The sequence below is a fragment of the Bubalus bubalis genome, chromosome 1 (assembly GCF_019923935.1).
Source record: "Bubalus bubalis isolate 160015118507 breed Murrah chromosome 1, NDDB_SH_1, whole genome shotgun sequence".
In the NCBI taxonomy this organism is placed as follows: Eukaryota; Metazoa; Chordata; class Mammalia; order Artiodactyla; family Bovidae; genus Bubalus; species Bubalus bubalis.
Genome location: NC_059157.1, coordinates 102,058,502 through 102,082,389, shown reverse-complemented (window position 1 = coordinate 102,082,389; position 23,888 = coordinate 102,058,502). Strand labels below are relative to the sequence as shown.

Genomic DNA, 23,888 nt, shown 5'->3' with positions numbered 1-23,888 from the left:
TCCAATGAGTCAGCTCTTCGCATGAGGTGGCCAAAGTACTGGAGTTTCAGCTTTATTATCAGTCCTTCCAATGAACACCCAGGGCTGATCTCCTCTAGAATGGACTGGTTGGATCTCCTTACAGTCCAAGGGACTCTCAAGAGTCTTCTCCAACACCACAGTTCAAAAGCATCAATTCTTTGGCGCTCAGCTTTCTTCACAGTCCAACTCTCACATCCATACATGACCACTGGAAAAACCATAGCCTTGACTAGACAGACCTGTGTTGGCAAAGTAATGTCTCTGCTTTTCAATATGCTATCTAGGTTGGTCATAACTTTCCTTCCAAGGAGTAGCATCTGCAGTGATTTTGGAGCCCCCAAAAATAAAGTCTGACACTGTTTCCACTGTTTCCCCATCTATTTCCCATGAAGTGATGGGACCAGATGCCATGATCTTCGTTTTCTGAATGTTGAGCTTTAAGCCAACTTTTTCACTCTCCTCTTTCACTTTCATCAAGAGGCTTTTGAGTTCCTCTTCACTTTCTGCCATAAGGGTGGTGTCATCTGCATATGTGAGGTTATTGATATTTCTCCCAGCAATCTTGATTCCAGCTTGTGCTTCTTCCAGCCCAGCATTTCTTATGATGTATTCTGCATATAAGTTAAATAAGCAGGGTGACACATGCTTTGGGTCATGTGGTATCAATCAACCTGGAGACAGAAGTTAACCACACAGGCAGTCAATCAATCATGCCTATGTTATGAAGTCCAATAAAAACTCTGGACATAAAAGCTCAGGTAAGCTTCACTGGTGGCCTACAGGAAAAATATCTTATGCAGCCAAATATCTCCCTTAAAGTTCACAGACTATGAGGTTCCTTCGCCAATCTGGAAAGAGAAAGAATTCCCTCATGGCCTAGAATTCTTTCCTGTGGTAGATTAGGTGCCTAAGCCCAATCGCCAAAGTAACCCAGGGAGGAAGGAATCTTTTTCTGTCACTCACTGCCATTTGGTCCCTCTAACCCCACCATTACTAAGCAACATACATTCCACACAGCATAAGTCCATGGAGCTTCTAGAAAGAACTTCTAGAAAGAACTACCTTCCAAAAACTCCATCTCCTAACCAGTACACACTTCACCCCGATGTAGAATCCAGGTTTCTATTTCACATTGTCTCTGGCTTCACCTTAAATGCCAGAGGTAATTAGTGTCCCTGCCCTGTGAGTACATGCCTCATTCAAATACCTGAGGAACTTATCATATCCTGCCTTTGCTCATACCCAAAGAAATTCAGTTATCCTAATGCCATTTTATAAATCAATCCTCACACTCTGATCATTTTTTAAAAGAACTACATTACTAAGTGGTGTGTCAACAGCTCCCTTAAATCTGTTTGTTTCCACTATTATTTTTGGCTATGTCCCTCTTCTGGAGGAGCCTATACTTTAGAAAATATGTATAAATATAAGTATATAATATATTTAACTCAACACAATGATAAAATATATTTAAATATTAATATGGGCTTCCCTGGTGGCTCAATGGTAAACAAGTACCTGTAATGTGGGAGATGTAGCAGGAGCCGCGGGTTCTATCCCTGGGCCAGAACAATCCCCTGGAGGAGGGCATGGCAACCCACTCCGGTATTCTTGCCTGGGAAATCCCCTGGACAGAGAAGCCTGGCGGGCTACAGTCCATGGGGTCACAAAAGAGTCGGACACAACTTTGTGACTGAACTACAACAAATATTAATATGTTTCATAATTTAATAACATATCATATAATACAAATGTATGCTGAGGTAATACTTTATTTTCATCTACATGAGACATGTCCTCGAATACTACCACTTTATTAAATTAATCATGTTCCTTTCTAATCCAAGAATCTTTTCTCAACTTTCTTTTTCTGCCTGTAGTTATTCCTTGCATTTGCTAGGCAGACTTACGTCAATCTCTGACCATATATCTAGGGTTTTTTGTAGTTTAGTCCTTTCCTGATGCCTTCCGGCATCATTTTGCCATTTAAAATCAACTGGCAGACATGCAAGTTTTGAAAAGTTTTACTCTTATAAAATATCCAAGTTGTGGTGAACTACTCTTAAAATATTGCAGGATGTCATTTGAAAGAAAAGGGCTGTCATGAATGTCTCCATAACATTATTGCTTCTGCTCAGAAAACTGAAGGAGAAAAACAATTCACTTCTCCCTATAGACTGAAAAACACTGGCTGTAAAGAAAGGAAGTTCATGTGATCAATATAATCATAATTTCTACAGTGTTTAAGAAAAATATGCCAGGTATTTTTTCCTCTTACATCACCATTTCAGAAGAAAATCTACATGGTGCTTGAGCCCCTTCTATTAAAGAAATTATGCGATTGTTCCATACCATTAAAGAAAACATGATAAAAGTCCAATAGTACTGTTAACTTGCTTACATTTTCACCTCGGTTTAACTAAGTTCCAGAGGATCTTTTTGATTTGTTTCTTTCTCCTGAAAGACTACAGTTTACAATGTACAACCCACTGAAATACTTTTAGAATTTTATGTAATATTTTATTCTGTTCAATCAAAACCAGTGTATGAGCGATACCCAAACTAAATCTTTACATTTGAAAATCTATCCTAAAAAATAAACTTTTAACATGTAAAGAAGTTGCTGGATTGAAAAAGTAGGAAGGTGTAACATGTAAAAAAAAAAAGAAGGGTGGACTATCACATATCAACTGAAAATACTGTAATACAACCATCTATGGGAGATATACCTCATGGGAAATTCAGTGTGCTATAATTTAAAAAGCATGCTATAGAGTTTTACATATAGAAATTACAAGTAAACAATGACATGTCTTCTTTCTTTATTTGAGTTGTTAGGAAAGTAATGATATTCTCCTTTCTTCCAAGGCAGCTTTCAAAAATTATAATCTGACATGATTTAGGCCTTGGTCTTCATAAGCAGATAGAAAAGTCAAACTTTTCAAAGTTCTGGCTCTGCTATTCTATAACCAAAATGAAAGAAATACAGTCTGAAGAAACTTGTTCTTTTTAACTGTACTTAGTGTTTTCTTAAAATTATCTTTTTTTTCAAAATCAAAACTACAATCCCAGATCTGGGATAGGGTCTTGGCAAGTTTGAATTAGAAAAACATCAATTTTTCCAAACCAAAATTCTTCAAAAGAACACACTCCCAAAGAAATATATCTCCCTTGCAGTCAATTAGATTTCACCAAATTTCTTGGCTGCTCTGAACTTTGAAAAACCAATCTTACTGATTTCTGCTTCTGGGAAGATGGTGTAGAGATCCTTTCCCCTATTCTTCTCACTAAAGTACAACTAAGAATCTTGAAAATTTTATATATAGGACAAACATAAGACTCTGAAAAATGGGGAGAAAGCAGCAGATCAGCTAGGAAACTAGAGTCTCAAGGAAAAGCAGAGACAAATTCCCTGGGATTTCCTTTTGTCTCATAAATCCCAGACTTAGAGCTGAAGAAAAGGCAACAACAGCAACAAAGTGACCCAATCTCTATAGAGTATTACGCAGTGGAAAAAGCCAAACACAAAAGGTTACATAGTATCCGATTAAATTTGTGTAACATTCCTGAAATGACAAAAACATAGAAATGGAGAACAGACCAGTGATTGCCAAGGGTTGAGGAGAAGATAAGGGTAGGAGGAAAGCAGGTGCAGCTTTAAAAAGGGTAACAGGAGAAACCCTTGTGGTGTTAGAACTGTTCTGTGTCTTGACTGCATCATATACCCTGCTATAATAGGGAAGAACAAATCTGACTCCTTATTAGATCTGTTTCTTTACCCTTTATATTTTACTGCTTTTGCTACAAGTTAGGAATGTTGCCTATAGGCTGAAATACATGATAGCCCATTCTCAAGGGCTATATTTTTTAAAGTATAATACTTTTCCATTCATATAGAGATAAAACGTTGCAGAACAAAGAATAACATTTTTCTTATTGGAGGTTTACAGGAACACCATGACCTAACTTACATGGACAGCTGCAAGAAGAAGGGATTCCAACAGCAGTAAGTTTGCCACAACAAGACCCCTCCCCACTTTCAGTATAAAAGAAGTCTGAATTCTAACTTGGGTAAGATGGGGCACTAGTACACCATCTTCTCAGTCTGCTGCCCTTCTGAATAAAGTTGCTATTTCCTGCCCCAACAACTTCTCTCTTTTATTTATTGGCATGTCATGAGGCAAGCAGTAGGAGCCTGGACTTGGTAACACTGGTTATTATACTATACTAGAGTGTACAAGATGTTACCAATGGAAGAAACTGGGTGAAGGATCTCTGAACTATTTCTTATAATTAATTGCATGGGAATCTACAGCTACCTCTAAAATAAAAGATGAACTTTTTAAAAGTGCCTTCTAAAATGTCTTAACCTACACATTGAGATGACTGAATCAAAATTCATTCATTGAAAAAGTGATGAATGTATTTGATTTCAAACACTTGTTTTGGACTTGTTTTATTTTTTTAAAGAATCAACCTCAAACTTTAAAAATAATCTTCATAGCAAATATTCCCATAAACGTTTGTAGAACAATGAGGTAAAATTTCTCATTATAAGAATTAGCCAGCAGTCACTAAATCTACTATATGATGAGAGATCTTCAAAGGCAGGTCAATAAATGCCTTTTAATTTAGAAATATGAAGTAATTTGACAACAAATATGGAGACCCTTTTTCCTACAAAGAATCAATAGTCTTCTCTCATTTCCCTTCTCCCATATAGCTGTTGATAATGACATATAGTAATTTCCATTTTCATTCAGTTTATATGTTTTTCTATAATGATTTATCATTTTAAAAAAAGAATGCAACTTTTCCCATCAGTGGCATAGTGGCATATGGGGCCTCCCTTTAGTCTAAGTGACATTCTGTACTTCAGCATTTAGCCTGAGAATGCTGAATTATGCACCTGAGGTGCACAGTACACGTCCCCCAGTTCTACGCAGGGATTTTTAAATGTTTGGCACCATCAAGAGGAAAGAGCTTGTACTGCCACTGTAACAAGAACCTAGGGTTTGCTCTCAAGTATAGAGGAACTCGCTTTTAACAGCAACCGTCATAGCCTCCTGTAACAGAATTACACTAAGGCTTTTGGCTCTATGTTTGCCCAAGTGGAGTCACTAGATATTGCTAAATGCTACTTTTCCCCCTTCCCATTCCTCTTCTACCCATCTAGTCCTCCAACTGAAGAAGAAAAAAAAAGATGGATAACTGTTTTTATTCTCAGGTAACTGGGGATAGTTGGCAACTCTAGTTTGCAAAGAATAAATTCCTTCAATATTTACTGAACATCTACATTTAAGCCAGCAATTTGCTATTTAAAAGATAAAGTCTTCATTCTCTCATGATCCAAGGTGACAGATAACAGTCTACTTTATATTATATACTTTACATTATCTACTAATTATAGATTCACTTATTGTATGAGAAATGGAAGAAGTTGGCTTAGAGAACTGATAGCTTATTTAGACAGTATACAGTATTACCAATCTAATCCTGTACTGACCAATATCCAACATATCATAATTAATTTCTTGTTTTAAGTTTTTCTCAATGTAAGGAAGTTTAAAAATACATAGTTCACATTTACAGCTCACATCGTGTTTCTGCAGCAGACTATAAACCATCCAAAAGGCCTGAAAGTGAAAGAAGGCAGAGAGCTGAGCAGCTGTTTTAAACATCAGAGCTAAGAAAAGCACAGCTCCACAGATACAAATCATTCTAAAGCTTATGTTAAACCTGAAGATTAAATCAATTAATAACTGATGGACATTCTGACTCAGAATACAGGAAGAGTCATAATTTCTAAGTATCCCTTTAAAAAGACTGAGCCACTCACTTTATTTGGTTAGTAAACCAACCTCTCACCCCATTTGCAGTTTAAGTGGCTCGCTTCCCACTAGTGCAACCTTTTTTTTTTTTTTCTCAAACTAAAACTATAGTCAGGATGTAGCAAGAGGAAAGGCCACATCAGGAAGCAGATGCCTTTCAAGTCAGATGGGAGTACAAAATAGCTTTCAATACTTAAGTTTGCCTTCAGATTCCAAACACATTCTTCTTAGGAAAAAAGAAAAATGGCTAGGCAGTCATAAGCAGTCTTACAACATTGTCCATTCTGCTTCCAACTAAGAAATGCTGTCCAATTTACAATACAAAACAGTCTGAATGACCAAACTGTTTTTGGGGTCAGGAGTCACTAGAAAGTGGAGGCAGCAAGGAGCAGATATAGAAGCAAAGCACATCTGCAGGTAGAGTAACTTTCACCTGACAATGCTCACTCTTGTTGTTTTCCCAAATAAGTTTTTCTAATTATAGAACTCAAGTATCAAGGTTGTTTACTCTCTGGCTTCTAAAATGCTATCTGTATATTACCACCACAGGGAGATTAGAGAACACACACACACACGCACACATATATGTATTTTGAGTAATGTTCATTGGTAATTTATGCTTTATTTATGAATAGAATATTACTACCCTTTCACTGTTTTTGAGTTAAAGTGATTCCTTATGCTTTTCTAAGATATTCATAATTACTTTACTGTTACGCTGGTTTCTGCTCTACAACAATGGGATACATCCCCCATTCTTGAACCTCCTTCCCATCCCCTACCCCATCCCATCCCTCTAGGTTGTCACAGAGCACTGGATTAAGCTTCCTGTGTTATACAGCAACTTCCCACTGGCTATCAATTTCATCTCACACAAGCTCAAAATTCTCCAAGCCAGGCTTCAGCAATATGTGAACCGTGAACTTCCTGATGTTCAAGCTGGTTTAGAAAAGGCAGAGGAACCAGAGATCAAATTGCCAACATCCGCTGGATCATAGAAAAAGCAAGAGAGTTCCAGAAAAACATCTATTTCTGCTTTATTGACTATGCCAAAGCCTTTGACTGTGTGGCTCACAAGAAACTGTAGAAAATTCTGAAAGAGATGGGAATACCAGAGCACCTGATCTGCCTCTTGAGAAATCTGTATGCAGGTCAGGAAGCAACAGTTAGAACTGGACATGGAACAACAGACTGGTTCCAAATAGGAAAAGGAGTTCGTCAAGGCTGTCTATTGTCACCCTGTTTATTTAACTTATATGCAGAGTACATCATGAGAAACGCTGGACTGGAAGAAACACAAACTGGAATCAAGATTGCTGGGAGAAATATCAATAACCTCGGATATGCAGATGACACCACCCTTATGGCAGAAAGTGAAGAGGAACTCAAAAGCCTCTTGATGAAAGTGAAAGAGGAGAGTGAAAAAGTTGGCTTAAAGCTCAACATTCAGAAAACGAAGATCATGGCATCCGGTCCCACCACTTCATGGGAAATAGATGGGGAAACAGTGGGAACAGTGTCAGACTTTATTTTGGGGGGCTCCAAAATCACTGCAGATGGTGACTGCAGCCATGAAATTAAAAGACGCTTACTCCTTGGAAGGAAAGTTATGACCATCCTAGATAGCATATTCAAAAGCAGAGACATTACTTTGCCAACAAAGGTTCATCTAGTCAAGGCTATGGTTTTTCCAGTGGTCATGTATGGATGTGAGAGTTGGACTGTGAAGGCTGAGCCCCAAAGAATTGATGCCTTTGAACTGTGGTGTTGGAGAAGACTCTTGAGAGTCCATTGGACTGCAAGGAGATCCAACCAGTCTATTCTGAAGGAGATCAGCCCTGGGATTTCTTTGGAAGAAATGATGCTAAAGCTGAAACTCCAGTACTTTGGCCACCTCATGCGAAGAGTTGACTTATTGGAAAAGACTCTGATGCTGGGAGGGGTTGGGGGCAGGAGGAGAGGGGACGACAGAGGATGAGATGGCTGGATGGCATCACTGACTTGATGGACGTGAGTCTGAGTGAACTCCGGGAGTTGGTGATGGACAGGGAGGCCTGGTGTGCTGTGATTCATGGGGTCGCAAAGAGTCGGACACAACTGAGCGACTGATCTGATCTGAATGTATAAGAGAATATATACTTTTATAAAATTGCATTTTATATTTTAACTCCTAAGGTATCCTCAATTACACTTTTATTTAACTTCAAAAACATTCCACCTACTGTCTACTCAAAAGTACGTAAGCCTTGGTTTTGAACAGCACCAGGTCTTACAAAGAATGCCACAAATTTTTCAACGTAAAGAAAAATACCTGTCTTATATTTTTATTATTAATTGAAAAAGTGGAAGAGAATTTTTCCATTTCTAGAAGTAAAAAGAATTCATTTATGCTGAGTTATTTGCATCCCTTTGTAGACAGCTTCACTGTTACCTAGAAGCACGTGCATAAACCTAAGTTTGAGATCTGGGAACTAAGGGTGCAGACTTCAGCCACAGAATAAGGAAAGCCAGAATGAATGCCATTCATTTTCTTTCTAAAAACATGTGTACATTGCTTCCTATATTCTGCATACTTGGTTACGAGGTAGAGATGTACAGCAGTGAGTAAGACAGGCACGGTCCCAGCCCTTTGCAACTTAAAATTCTTTTGTGGTAAAGGGCTTTCAGAGAGGCTATTAAAACAAAACGTCTTCTAAACTGCAGACAATTGCTGTCCCAGACATTTCACCTATTCAAGTAATAAATACCATGGAAGTCAACCTCATCTCCAGGGTGGTAGAGTATGTAAAAAGTTAGAAAATCTTATTCCATGGTGCCTTATGAGAATGGGCATCATATTACAACTTGTTCCATGCATGGAGAAATGAATGCCAAGCGTGGTTCCACATAGTTCTAAATGGCAACAATGCTGTTTATCAAGGCACTGCAGATGACTGTCATCAAACAGAAAGAAAACATTGGATTGCTACAAAGAAAGCTGTGGGAATCCACCAGTTCTCCACAATAGCACACAGATGCTTTTGGTGATGGAGCCAAATACAGTCCTAAAGGCAGGAGGATTTGCTTTAAGCTTTTAATTTTCCCCTTTTCTTCTTAAAATGACTTTGACGGTCTTGGACCTTAAGATGAACTAGAGGGCCCTCACTACGTCTATATTACTGGAAGGGAGGCAGGACTCAAATGAGATGAACAAAAGAATATCTTGTCTACTTTATAATGATTTCTTTAGTCTTTGAAACATCTAGTTTGTCAAAAGATCAGCATCCCAGCCCATTAGAGGTACCTTATCCATTACCTCTACTTGGAAAACAGCTCAGAACTGGGAAGTTAAAATGACCACTCACCAGCCCAAAATGATGTCACAAGGTCCATGAGCTGAAGTACACACACTTCACGCACACAGGACCCTCTCAAGATCTCACTTGCACCTAGTAACTCATAGTTGGCAATATTTTTAAACAAGGCTTGATATCTGGTTTCTAAAAGTTATAAATTAAAAAAAGATTGGCACAATGACAAAAGAAAAACTGGCAGCTTACAGCAAGAAAGAAGGAAGAAAAATTATTAAAAACGAAACAACTCAAATAGCGCAGCAGTTGGAAGCTATTTAATGTTGACTCACTGTGAACAGTTATACCCCATTAGTAGGTCTTTGGAGGTTCATGATTAGGGTTCAGTCTTTAATACTTTAAATAATTATCTTAAGTTTTCAAATAAAGATTGCACATGTAAAAAAAATCCAAATGAAACACTGAGATAGTCAATACCTAAGTTAAAAAATACTACAGAAATTATGCTTAGTGTATCTACTGTATCCCGCTCAGTTTCCTCATTAACGAATTCAATAAATCTTTGGCATCTATTAATTTTATATTTGTTTAAGAGTTGGGTTTATTTTTTGAAAATTATGCTTTGACAACGTGGAGATTCCAGTTAATTGTCCCAGTGGATCCTGAAGAGCCAACTGAACTGTACTGCTCATGAACAATATCTCATGGGCTGGAAGCCCAGGCATAGCTTTCTTTGGCTCCTGGAGTAAATCTCGAATGGCAGCAGAACTTTACCCCCACTGACTCACTGTCCTCTAACGTGTGTGTTTACCTACTCTGTGTTTCTGATTCTTGTCTACGTCTGAGCGGGGTTTTGGTTTGCAAATAACTGATAATTTTCTGCATTAATGGTGCAATAACTGGGAATCTGGTTTTATGATTTGACCACTTGGTGATCTGTGAGGTAGAACTGGAAAAGCCAGCCTTTCCCCAGTGAGCATGGTTTAGCATTTGTTTGCCGTTCTTTCTCATCTGTTATTTTTCTATCTATGAACTCAAATCAGGACAATATTTTTTGCCCAGTCTCTGTAACTGAGAAAAAATATCACTGTGTGAGAGTGAAATATTTTCCTACTTCCTGAAGATAATAATAAATTAAAATAAAGGACCTCTACTATGATTGGTTTATAGAGACTAATAAGCATTTAAATAAACCTAATATTCCCAAGATTTCCCCCCAAATGATATTCTAAAATTTTAAATGTATTCTTTTTAAGAAAAAGACCTTCTTCATCAAAAGTCTTGACTTCAGAAACAGTTTTCTTTTCTGTGGAAAACAAGTTTATATGACTAAAGAAAAGCTTTATACAAATTATCAAACACTAATTTGATAACTTAGTTTAAAAAACAGCTATATGTCTTTGCATTATCTTATCAATGCATAGTATAATACAAGTACAATTTCATCTTTCAGATTAGATTAGTTTTATCATAGATTAGTTGATCTGAACTTCTTTAATGTCTTGTACTAGTTTACTGGAAAGATATTAAGATTATTTCTATATACAGTATAAGATTAAAAAAATACAAAATGTATGTTCAACTACACTGAATTATAATTGTGGTAAGTGTTTTTATATCAGTAGTAATTACATTCTGTGATGTGTCACCTTAAACATAATTTACAATATCTTAAGTCATTTGCCTTAGCGTCTGGTTGTTCCAGAAAGTGAAAGAAGACTGTGAAGAACAAAAGTTGGCAGAAATTAAAAAATTGTAGACGGGGATGTTAGGGAGTTCAAGATAGTGGAAAGAGGGTGCTGAGCTCAACTGCCCCCACCACAAACACATTACAAGTACAACCATGTGTGGAGCAGCTTCCAACGAGCACAGATCGGAGGCTCTTCTACAACCAAGGCTGCAAAGAAGGGCCCACACACAGTCAAGTAGGAAGGGAGGGAAAACTATGATGCTGGTACTTGCATCTCCAGGAGGGGATGCAGAAGATGAAGGGGTTATCACTGGCTCAGGGATCCTCCCTGGAGAGTGATGGGTTCAAGCCAAATACTGGGCACCCCAGTCCTAGGTAAAACGCCAGAAAATGTGACCCTTCAGCTGCTCTGAAAACCAGTGGGACTTACTGGAGGGCTGTAAGAAACTGAGACTCCACTTGTGAAGAGCACACACGTTTCCTTACTCCCAGACCTAGGGGCAGAAAGCAGATTGAAACTGCCCAGAGATCTAGATGGTTTCTCACAACCACCCTACCCTGCAGCCCTGCCTGGGTGCCTACTGCAGTCCCTCTTGCCCTATTGCTGCACCATACCAGGGCAACGCTGCTGTTTTTGGAAGACAGAGGGATGTCCATACAGAGGAGAGTAGAGCCAGCTCAACCATGTTCGGTCTCTGAAAAGGGTAAAGGCAGATTTGGCTGCAAGGGGTCCTGAAGGCAACAAACTGGAAGCTGCCTGGGGCTCTGACCAGCTTGCTGGGACTGTCTCAACCCAGGGCCGAACCCAGGCCTTCTAGCTCTGGCTTGCTCTTCTCTAGGGTGGAAGTGCCACTGTGAAGAGAAAGCACACAATTAGAGGGAATGGAACCAGGCTGAATCCAACCCAAAGGGCTTTTGCTCCAGTACCCTGAGAGCTGGCCCTGCCTCCAAGAGGGATGTCAGTCATTAAGCATCGGAGAAGCCCAGGTTTACAAGAGGCCCTGGCTCCACCTCTCCATCTCCATTGTTACCTCCTATAAAGGTGACAGCTGACAACACACCCCAGCCATCCATGCTCACTTCAGATCCAACTCTCCCACTACAGCCACTGAGTTCACACAGACTGCACAGGGACACTCCCACACAAGGACACACCTTCACAACTGCAACAGGTCACTAGTCACCTAATTCCAGAGAAACAGAGAAATTTAAACAAAATTAGAAGACATAGGAGTTTGTTTCAAATAGCAGAACAAAAAACAGTGCTGAGAACACCCCTAAAGATTAGATAATTTACCAGGTAAAAAATTAAAAGCATTAATTATAAAAGTGCTTACAACTGTATTTGAGAAAAGAATAGATGGACACAGTGAGAATTTCAACAAGGAACTAGAAAAAAAAAAAAAAAAGAACCAGTCAGAGCTGAAGAATACAATAACAGAAATGAAAAATACACTAGAAGGAATTAAAAGAAGACGAGGTGATACACCTAGTGATAAGTGATCTAAAAGATAGAAAAAAAGGAAATCACCTGATCATAATAACAAAAAGAAAAACAAATTTTAAAAAATGAGGATGGTTTAAGGAACCTCTGAAACAGTATCAAGCACTATAATATTCACATTATAGGGTTCCCTCAAGAAGAAGAGAGAGAGAGATGGGGTGGAAAATGTATCTGAAGAAGGAAACAGATATCCAGGTGCAGGAAGCATAGGTAGTTCCAAACAAGATGAATTGGAAAAGACCCACATCAAGACATATCATAATTAAAATGGCAAATGTTAATTATAAAGAGAATTTTAAAGGCAGCAAGAGAAAAACAGAGCTACATACAAGGGAATCCCCACAAAGTTATCAGTTCTTATTTCTTCAGAAACTTTGCGGGCCAGAAGGGAGTAGCACCATATATTTAAAATACTGAAAGGGAAAAACCTGCAACCTAGGATACTCTACCCAACAAGGTTATCTTTCAGAAGGAAGAAGAGATGAAGTCCTTCTCAGACAAGAAAATATTGAGTTCATCAGTTCTAAAGTGACCCTAAAAGAAGTGTTAAACGGTCTTCTCTAAGAGGAAAACCAATGGCTACAATAAGAAGTGAGAATTTACAGGAAAGGAAAAATCCCACAGGTGGGGCAAATTTATAGCAAAGGCTGTGGATCAACTATAAGAATCGAGCAGGAAGACTAAAAGACAAAAATTGTAAAATCAATTATAACTACAGTAAACAACTAAGGGATAGACATGAAGATGTAAAACATGACATCCGAAACTCAAAATGTGGGGGAGGGAGTACAAAATGTAGATCTTTTAGAATTTAAAAGACTATCACTTTCGAACAAGTAGATATATTGACAGACGACGAGAAAAGAAGATGTGGTATACAGAGACAATGGAATATTACTCAGCTACAGAAAGAATGACGTTTTCCCATTTGCAGCAACACAGATGAACCTGCAGGATATTATGCCTAATGAATAAGTCAGCTAGAGAAAGACAAATATTGTACATTAGCACTTACATGTAGAATCTAAAAAATAAATGAATAAACGTAACAGAAACAGACTCACAGACATAGAGAACAAACTAGTAGTTACCTGTGGGGAGAGGGTAGTGGGGAGGGACTTATAGGAGTAGGGAATTAAGAGGCACAAATTACTATATATAAAATAAAAAACTACAATGATATATGGGATAGCACAGGGAATATAGTCAATATCTTATAATAACTTTAAGTGGAATACAATCTATAAAAATACTGAATCACCATGTTGTACATCTGAAAGTAATACAATATTGTAAATCAACGGTACTTTGAATAAAATTACATGAAAATTTGAGATTTGCAGAAAAGGAGCATATTTGCTTTGGTTTATAACATTTACAAAGTTAGTTCTGTAAAGATGTAATAAAATGTTAAAATTTTGGCAAAATTTGAATAGTACTGATGAGTTCATTTATGAAGTAACTTTTTTATGAGAAGCATCCTATTAATGTAAAGCTAAAATAGAGTTATCTCCTAATGAAAGGACCTACTTACTAATCTTAGAGAAATCAGCCTATGCTTACAAAAGGTAGTGAAAGTTTATTTTTGTAATCTGTCCAGAGATAAGAGTTTCAGCATCTGAAAAGAATAATCTGTTGTGTCTTGTCCTAACTGGGATATATACTTGCATATTTAAAATGATCAAAATAGGTCATTTCTGATTACTTTAAGGCTTATTATTTATAATAAATAATTTATCCTCACTTTATTAGGTAATCAAACTGCAACATTCTTTTTCTCAGGCATCCATAATCCTATATTATTAATCTCTAATTAATATTTGATTTTGCTTTCCCAAGATCAGACCCTAAATTCAGGAAAACAAATTTTTCAAAGATACCTTTCGCACTCGAACTATCTCTAAGTTTTCCCAGAGGTGGGCAATGACAAAGATTTTTTTTTTTTTCTTAACCTTACAAAAAGAATGCTAGAAATATTTAGGTTTATTCACTACACCCTTTGTATAAATAGCTCAACACTATCAAAAAATGCATAGGAAGATTTGTCAGATCAAATGAGAAACTCAGCCTTCCCTCATCTAATTTTTATAGATAAAATTTTATAAAGCTTGGTGACTGCATACCTATGGAAAGGCCCTGGATATACATCAATATCCTCACCCTCTGTAGTATGTTCTTATCCTTACATGAAACACTAATTAAATAAGATCAACATCCTATTGCATAATAGAAGATTCAAACTTTCCTTCTTGTTGATCAGGTTTGTTAAATTAACTATAGATTAACCATAGCACTTGCCCTTACCCTCAACCAATAGTCTGTGGTTTCCTCTCATGCTTACCCAAAGACTGCTTAAATTATAGATGAGGATGTGCCTTTAACAAAGAAAGACAGTCTCAGAGCCTCATGGACAGAACTTTACCAGATACTCTTTACTCTTAATATTTCAAAGGATGGACTTACGGGCAGAGGCTGACAAAAGATCTGGCATTATATAGGCAAGTGTCATATAGTACTAGGAACTAAATCAGACTTTCAGGACTTCATTTAGTCAAGAAATAAATGACTATATGAAATCAAATTAATGACTCAAGACTAGAGGAATAAGAATTAATTATATAGAACTCATGGACCTGAAACTGGAAATCTGATTTCCAAATGCAGATATGTGTTTCGGAAAATTATTGGCATTAATCTTAGTGTTCTATTTTCTGATGGGGAAAACCTTTTTACCATTCATCTTGATCTCTCTCTTACCCTCAATTCAGTTGACTCTGATTTTGCAGACTAAATGAAACATTCTTTTAATGGCAGTTTGTTCTCCGCGGCCTCTCAGAATTCAGGTCTCAGAATTCAGGAAGTGATATTTTTTTCTGAGTCACTTTACTTTTTAATGGCAACAACATTATTTGCATACACTCAATAAGAATCTGTTTTCCATTTCACTGGGATGTAATCAGACAAATAGACAATGTAATAGCAGCTAAATGTAGAGTGTCTTACTTAAAAATAAGCCTCATTTCTTATTACAAGCTCTTTATAAAGGAAAAAGGGTTATAACGTCATATCTGAGTTAATACCCAAAACCTCTCCTAAGAAGTTGATCTAGGACCTGTTTGGGGCTTACAGGACACCAACCTTACAGGCAGTAAGAAAGGTCACTGGATTTCCAGGAACCTTAGCAGATTTGGGAAAACTAGAGCAAAGAGAACTTTACCAACACTTACACATGCTAAAGATGAAACCTGCTGTCAATGAACTTCAAGTTTGGTTTCTTTTCCTTAGAAGAGAAGAGTAAATAAAAGCATTTAAGGAAGACCTCTGGAGAGATGAAGCCACTGAAATGTTCGCTTAGATACCTTAATAAATTATCAGATAGATTCTCTGGTTCTATCATTGAGAGTTGTTCAGTACAGTATAGTGCTAGATTTGCTAGTCACATACAAGAAGGCCTTTATATGCTAATTACAACCTTTTCTAATTTATGTCAATGAATCAAGCCCAAATATAATGCCTTTTTGTGATCATGAAAAATATTTGGAGATTATGTATGGTAACAAAGAAACTGCTATTCCCACCCACAGGACACCAAGTTCTCTGGGGCATACACATTTGTCTTCATTCACTAGTATATGGATCAGGACATTTGGAAACTCTGTAAGGATAGACATCAACTTACCAAGAGCTGCAACTGATGCCGATAATTACTTTTCTAAAATTTCAAGAAAATTCTGTCCTGTATAGATGTAAATAGTTTCAGTTCATTATAATCCAAAAGTTAAAATTTTACTGTCTGGTCGGGCATTAACTAGCTTTGTATGGGATTCAGAAATCTTATTCTAGCATACTTTTTTTTAGTAACTAAAATACTTTGGTACTCCTATACTTCAGAATATCAGCTCTACCATCCTACTGCTTCCCACATTAAGGAAATCATTAATGAATCAAAATAATCTGACAGGTATTCACCCTAAAAAACTTATGCTTAAAAGAAAAGAGAAAAGAAAAATGTGCCAGCTTGTTCTCATTCATTAGTGGGACTCTCCTGTTCCCTCTTACTATTTTCAATATTTTTATAGTAATCATAAATCCATAGAAAAAGACAACTCAGTAACTTTGGGGGACATGCGAAGTTTGTAGTCATTATATGTATTAAGACATGGCTGAAGTATGATGTGTGGTGTGTGTGTGTATGTGTGTGTATACAGTGCAGAAAAAAGGTTGAGCACCACTGGGACAACCTTTCAACTTTTCAGACAACTTGCTATACAGAAAAAACTTACTGCCTAATTCCCAGTGAGTTGTCATTTCACTATTACCATCATAGCATATACATTCAAATTTCATGACGTAAATAATACATATCAGTTTTTCCTCACAGTCTTAAAAGTCCATAAGACTTTTAAAGAAACTCAGTAAAATTCACAACTACTTTTGTTAGATTTATCAAGAGTTTATACTTGTGAGGCCTCTGCAGAGCAATTTAATATAACATTAGGCACACGTAGGCCTTCAAAACAGCCCTATGTGACTAATAATAGTGATTTGGGAAGAGGAAGGTTAGCAGGAGGAAAGCTAGGAAGGGGCACCAGGAGCTGGCACACAGGGAAATTCCCCACGCCCACATGTATCCTTGGAGCTTGTCTCCAAGAAGCTGCTCAATCAAACAGTGAGGTTAAGTCAGATGAAGAGGTTACCAATCGCTCCATCTCCTGCTCCCTGAGTCTCTCCTCCCTCTGCCGCCGGTGATAATCCATCAGGTCGTCTCGTCCGGAAATGGAGCTAATGCTGCTTTTCCGTTCCCGCAGGACAGGCTGGGGGGTTCCTGAGGCCTGTCTGAGGCTGTCCAAGTCTGCATCATCAAACTCGACAGATCCACACGAGAAGTTCCTTCTGGCTGCAAACGCTCGGTCCAGCTCCCCAGGAGGAAACGAATGACCAGGGCTGGTACCCGAGTAGGAAGCCCTGTCAAGGTCGTCAGAGGTGCAGGAGGAGGTGGAGGCCAGAAGCATCTTGCGAGCCACTCGAGGACTGGCAGGCACACTGAGGGTGGAACTCACGTACGGACTGCCCTCGGAGGCAGAGGCTTTATAGGGCAAAGCTCCTGAGCTCAAAGAAGAAAAATTCAGGTAATTGTCATTGTCTATAATGCTATGAGGTAGATCCTTTTCCCCCAGTTTCGTTCGTTTGGAATTGCCCAGAGAGCTTCTTGGAGGCAGACTGAGGGGTGCCAACTGGTTCTCGGTGGCTCTATGCAACCTGGGGAGAGAGCGGCTGTAGGCGCCCATGTGACTCAGGCTGCCGCTAGAGTACTTCCTGGTTCTTAAACTGATGTTTTCAGATGCCGGGTCCCGGTGTCTGCTCAACTTGGGCTGAAGTGTCAGGTTGTCCTGGATGCTTATTTTCCTGGCTTGCTTTGGGCTTGAAGGCATGCTGGCCGCCCCTGACCTGTTGATGGGCGAGGAGCCAGTGTCACTCAGGGAACTTCCATTCCACATGGTCAGGAGCGAGCCAGATGCTTTTCGGCCTTCCAGCCCTCCGAGAAAGTAGACATTGTCATGGGATTTATTCCTTGAGCTATATTTGGAATAGGGAGGCTTCTCTGAAAGCCTCAAGGACCTTTCGGCGTCCCGGCCAAGAAAATGATCAAAGTCTGCTCTCCCAAGTGCATATCCACTAAGGGAGGGTGAGGTGCTGCGTAAAGGGGTGGGCGGTTTCATGGAAATACTTTTGTCACTTCCATCGCAAGAGAACTGCTTTGTTCCCTGAATTTTGGCCAAAGAAGGGCTACTTCTGACACTGGTTCCCAAAGGAGAAGGGCTTCTTTTAGCAGGCACAGGTTGTGAGAGGGTTAAATAGGAGCCAGAACAGTCTCCATTGGCTTTAAATCTCAGACTGGAAGAATATTTCTTTGGGCTCAGGCTCTCCATCATGTTTTGGGAATCGTTTTCGAGGGAGTTCTCCACAAAGCCTGCCTCTAAGCTACCATTCTGTAAATCCAGCTGCTTCTGCATGTGGCTCTGCTCTGCCATAATCTTGTTGGAATCTGCAAAGAAAAAAAAAAGAGAGAGAGAGGGAGCTTTACTTAACAAATATTTAAAAAGACCAACCACTCGTTAGCCTACGTGGGTACAGTAATAGGCTGGCAATCCGATACGTTGCTGTTTTAGTAATAAACCTAGTAAAGCTGTCCTGCAAAATGAAGGTGACTAAAGACCACTGATCTGGGATGTTTTCTGAGCAAAAGAAAAATAATTCAAGAGAACATCAGTGATATTTGAGAGGAACAAATCCCTAACAGCAAGTACAGGTGCAAGATGAGGGGGTGGTACCTAAAAAAGACAATGACCCTTTAGTGTTCTACTCCCTGGAGGACCACCTGCTTGCTGAGTACCTAGCGAACACCTGAAGGGATGAGGCAATGGGCTTTCCTTTAGATGTCTCTGTAAGAAACATTAACCACTCAGAAGTTCTAAAGAAACTAAATTCACATTCTAGCAGAGAAAGGAAATTTTATGATCAATAACATGAGGGTTAGAAGATGATTCTTTAAAAGAGGACTATGAGGGTTAACTTCTCAACAAAAAGACTTAAAAAATTTCCTGCATCCATCAGAAGAAGGTAGGTATTTACAATAGTAGAGGGAAGAGTGGTCCCTACATTCCTGACATATCAGTGTCAGATAGAATATCTAGAACCCTGAAACTGATATATCCTTCAAGTTCCCAGGTATCCCAGAGGCACCAAGATCATCCTTGATCTAACACTCTCCTCTCATGGAAACACCTTTCTCCTTCTTTTACACCCATATGAACCCACATATCCTTTGAGGTTCAGATTAACATTCTAGTTTCCACAGTGAATAAAAGAATTTTTAAATGGATACACCTATAAGAATATGTTTTGGACCCTAGTTTGAACAATATTAACTTAAGAAACTAAAGTTATAGTCTATAAAAATGTCTTTTCATTATAAACTAACCCTACCAATGTGAAAGGTTATATTTTAAACTGTTCAAAATACTTTCTTTAAGTTATCATCAAACTGAAAATGCAGTTTAAACATTCCCATTGAACTCAGGCACTGCTAAGACTGTCCTCCAACTTCTTAGGCACCTCAGACACCAGTTACTACATCTCTGTAATATGTAATATGTAAACAGAATCACATTTGGTTAGTAATAAATATCATAATGTGCTTGTTTCTGTGACCGACATACAAGTTTAAGGAAGAGTGTTATGTACAGTATTTCTATCATATCTCCAGTCCCTCCTCCCACTGTCCCACAGGAGAGACACTCAATGAATACAAGTTTTCAATTATCCATCACAGCCTTCCCCACTCCCTCCCTGCCTCAGATGGAGGATCTTCATCTTGCTTGCTCAGCCTCACAGATTTCCTGGGCAAATGCAGGCAGCCTAATAAGGAACTGCCTTTCACCCACAGAGTCGGGCCAAGAAACAGTCTGGCTGCTTAAATCCTAGTGATGGGCTGAGTCCTCACACCCTCAAAGCTTCAGCTTCCCCCCAACAAGCTCTGCCTTGGGGTCTCTATCCTCCAACCCAAAGCCCTGCCCTTATGAAAAAAAAAAACATGATTATCTTTTGAACTGGAACTCAAAAATTTTTTTTAAAGATTCTCCTTTAGAATTGCTTCCCAGCTGGGGTCTGGCCTGCCCTCTGGGTCTTGACAGGTCACAAATGTCCCTCTCAACAATTGTCTACCACCACCAATTCTGACCTTGAAAGCAACACCAGTCTGGCTCAAGCTATAGCTATCTCACCATGTCCCCCTTGGAGGACTGAAATCAAGATGACCTCTATCCAGTCTTGGTTCCTTTTATTTCCGACTAACTGCATCACATGTTGGTTTGCCATGTTGAAATTCCAGCAAACCATGGCCAATTCCCTCACGTCAAATTCTTTTGAATTGAGGAAACAAGGAAGTAGGTGGAACCTGAGAACATTACCATGCTATTTATTAAAAGGGAAAAAATACTCTAATTTCCCAACAATAAGGAGAAAATTAAAAGCCATAGTATGTCATGAGTGAATATTAAACCACTTAAAATCTTATTTTGAGGTATGTTTATAACATAAAAAGTACATTAATATAATGTTTAGTAAATTTTTAAAAACCATACATACAATGGGTGCAGCCTTATATACACACCCACCTATACACATGAATTCGGAGAAGGCAATGGCAACCCACTCCAGTACTCTTGCCTGGAAAATCCCATGGACGGAGGAGCCTGGTAGGCTGCAGTCCATGGGGTCGCTGAGAGTCGGACACGACTGAGCAACTTCACTTTCACTCTTCACTTTCATGCATTGGAGAAGGAAATGGCAACCCACTCCAGTGTTCTTACCTGAAGAATCCTAGGGACGGGGGAGCTGGTGGGCTGCCGTCTCTGGGGTCGCACAGAGTCAGACACGACTGAAGCGACTTAGCAGCAGCAGCAGCATACACATGAATTACACACAAATGTTTAAGCCAGAATCTAAGGAGTCATCATTGGTCTCCTCTATCATTATATCCTCTATCCTCTACCATCTGTCACTTCTTCATTCCCTCCTTTCTCATTTTATCCATCAACAAATCCTATCAACACTGTCCTTAAAACATTGTCTGAATCTGATCATTTCTTGCTATTTCCATTGCCACCCCCTTATTACAGGCCAGTATCTTCTCTTTCCTCTTCCATATGCTATATGTTCATTTTACAACAATAACAATGGAATGAAATAAATCACACTAGCTTTCACGCACTGGAGAAGGAAATGGCAACCCACTCCAATGTTCTTGCCTGGAGAATCCCAGGGATGGTGGAGCCTGCTGGGCTGCCGTCTCTGGGGTCGCACAAAGTTGGACATGACTGAAGTGACTTAGCAGCAGCAGCAACAGTGATTTTTAATTCATCTTTCTCAAACTAGTTTGTAATTTCCACAATTTATACCATGTGTTTGGGTTGCCTTAACAATGAATGAAAAAATTAGTGTAAAATACTAACATACAATCTGAAGCAGGACTTCACTTTTAAGTTGAGTAGATGTTCATTTTTCCTAAGCTCTTGTCCAATTTTCCAGCCAGACACTAATTCTTCCAAAAAAAAAAAGGTTAAAGAACTTATTGATCAGACTAACTTAATATGTCAGTTGAAGCCTTTGATGTTTTCTTCCAAATCTAAAAGAGTCAGGGGAAAATCATAATTATACAAATCTGATGGCTCAGACAGTAAAGAATCTTTCTGCAGTGCAGGAGACCCAGGTTTGCTTCCCGGGTCAGGAAGATCCCCTGTAGAAGGGACTGGCTAACCCATTCCACTACTCTTGCCTGGAGAATTCCATGGACGGAGGAGCCTGGCAGGCTATAGTCTATGGGGCCACAAAGAGTCAGGCACAACTGAGCAACTGATACTTTCACTTTGCTGTGACCATTCCATACTTTATACATCCGAAAGTGTAAAATCAAATGTAACTAATATATACCCCTAATCACTTCCCTAATATGGATAAATGAACAAAGTGTTGCCCAAAAGGTCTCCAGATGTTTGTTGAATATAGCTTAGATAATATTAGTATGCTCATTTTTTAAATGTAGTTATTAGATTATTTCATTACTTGAGGTGATTCTGCTCATGGTATAGAAAAAATTAAAATCCTAACAGGTAGTTTTAGGTACTTCATTCATTAATTATGTATTAAGTGCCTACCACATCTCAGACACTGGCTTAACAGGCATTGGTGTTGCTCACTATTATTCTGTTCTTCCCTTTCAGAAACACTGCAGTGTTGTTCTTCCTCATCCTTATGACATTAGGTGTGGCTATGTCCCTTGCTTTGATCAATGAAATATGAGAGAAAGTGATGTGTCAGTTCCAAGCTGAAACATCAAGAGCTGGCATGATTCACCATTTCCATACCCCTCTTGTGTCCAAGTCTGTAAAGGCTTCCTTAGCCTACCTCCCTCAGTGAGGATAATGGGGAAGAGGGCCTTTGCCAATCCAAGATTGTCTTAAGCCACTGAGATTTGACAGTTGTTTGTTACTATGAAGGTGCTAATCTTCATTAAGTGCCTACTATAAACCAGGCTTTGAGCTAGGCCCTGGAAAGTATGTGGTCAAAGATAGTATTTCCTGCTAATACATAGCTTACAATCCAAAGTGGAAAATACACATATGAATAAATGCTACACAATGTGATGCATGCCTTAATAGAGGACTGACTGACAGGTTGGTAAAGGACTGGTTGACAGATGGAGGGGAGCTAACCCAGTGAGAGGGGTAGTCTGGGTAAGTTATGATAGGAAGAAATGACAATGGAGTCCCACTGAAAGAAAGAGAATCTGATGGGTATTATCCAATGATAGCATAAAGTTACCTCCACACCTAAAATTTTGAGGTTTTAAAAATATAAACAAAATCTCAAGCCCATCTGAGGTCAGACTATTGGTACATCCAGGAAACATTCTGTCTCTGACAGAATTAATAACAAAAATTGTGTAGAAAAAAAGCAAGTTATTTTCTATATTTATTAACTATGTATTTCTCTCTCATAGTTACCTAAATCTTTTCCCATCTACACCATCATGTAAGATACATTCTGTGGGGTCCAAGTCTATGCCTATCTTAAGTGTGGTTTAAATCTGACAGCAATCCTCCAACCATTTAGCGTATTTTAGACAAGGATAAAAAGGGAAATCCGTCAAGTCAGATGTTAAAATAACAAGAGAAGAACTAAAGCCAGTTAGTGGGCAAAGCTCTGGTTGTAAGGTAATGCATACAAAATAGGAAACAGAATTAAGTGCAAGATAGGAATCCAGAAAGCAAGCCAGAGCAGATGCTGTGCGATGGAAGTTAGAAATTAAGCCCTGAGCCCAGAACTCTGCATTTTCAATATTTACTATAATGGTACAGAATTGAAGGTTTAACACCTCATGTCAAAATGGATACATAAAAGTTTAATTTTTGACTGAGCAGTATATGACATTAATGTCATCTTAGATGATAAAATGTGTTAATATATTTCAACCTGTTTGCAGTTGCAAATGCTGCTCAATCACCCAAATGAAATATTACCAAACTCTGTTTCCTCTTCCTTTGAGCCAACAAAACTAGAAAGTACCAAACTACTATACGGTATTCTTACTACCCTACAGGGTGGCAACACTTGGTCCCCCCTCCTCCTTACATGTACTTTTTTTTTAATCAAAAAATGTGATTATTGGGAATTCCCTGGCAGTCCAGTAGCTAGGACTTCACACTTCCACTGCAGGGGGCATGGATTTGATTCCTGGTCAGGGAACTAAGATCCTGCATGCTGCACAACACAGCCAATTCAGCCAAAAAGGAAAAAAAAAGAAACATAATTACTGACACAGTTTAGCTGGCCAAACAAAATACCAAAATATTCCACAGTAGTGCTGGCTGAAAGATTGGGTTCACAGTCTGTAGGGAAGAGACAAGTAGGCCATTTGCAAATAATAAATCACATCCAAGAAACAGTCATGCAACATTTCTCCACCATACATACCGCAGAAGAAAGTTACA

The 23,888-nt window shown here is 38.7% G+C and overlaps 1 protein-coding gene across 12 annotated transcripts in view; it reads right to left on the bottom strand.

Moving 5' to 3' along the window:
• Window positions 1-23,888, bottom strand: part of PHLDB2 (pleckstrin homology like domain family B member 2) — a 244,882-nt gene that overhangs the window by 77,748 nt on the left and 143,246 nt on the right. For all 12 annotated transcript variants that reach the window (XM_045165477.1, XM_045165464.1, XM_045165485.1 and 9 more), the window contains one exon: window positions 17,034-18,382. In XM_045165477.1, coding sequence (XP_045021412.1) covers window positions 17,034-18,382 — 1,349 coding nt within the window. The remainder of the gene's footprint in view (window positions 1-17,033; window positions 18,383-23,888) is intronic.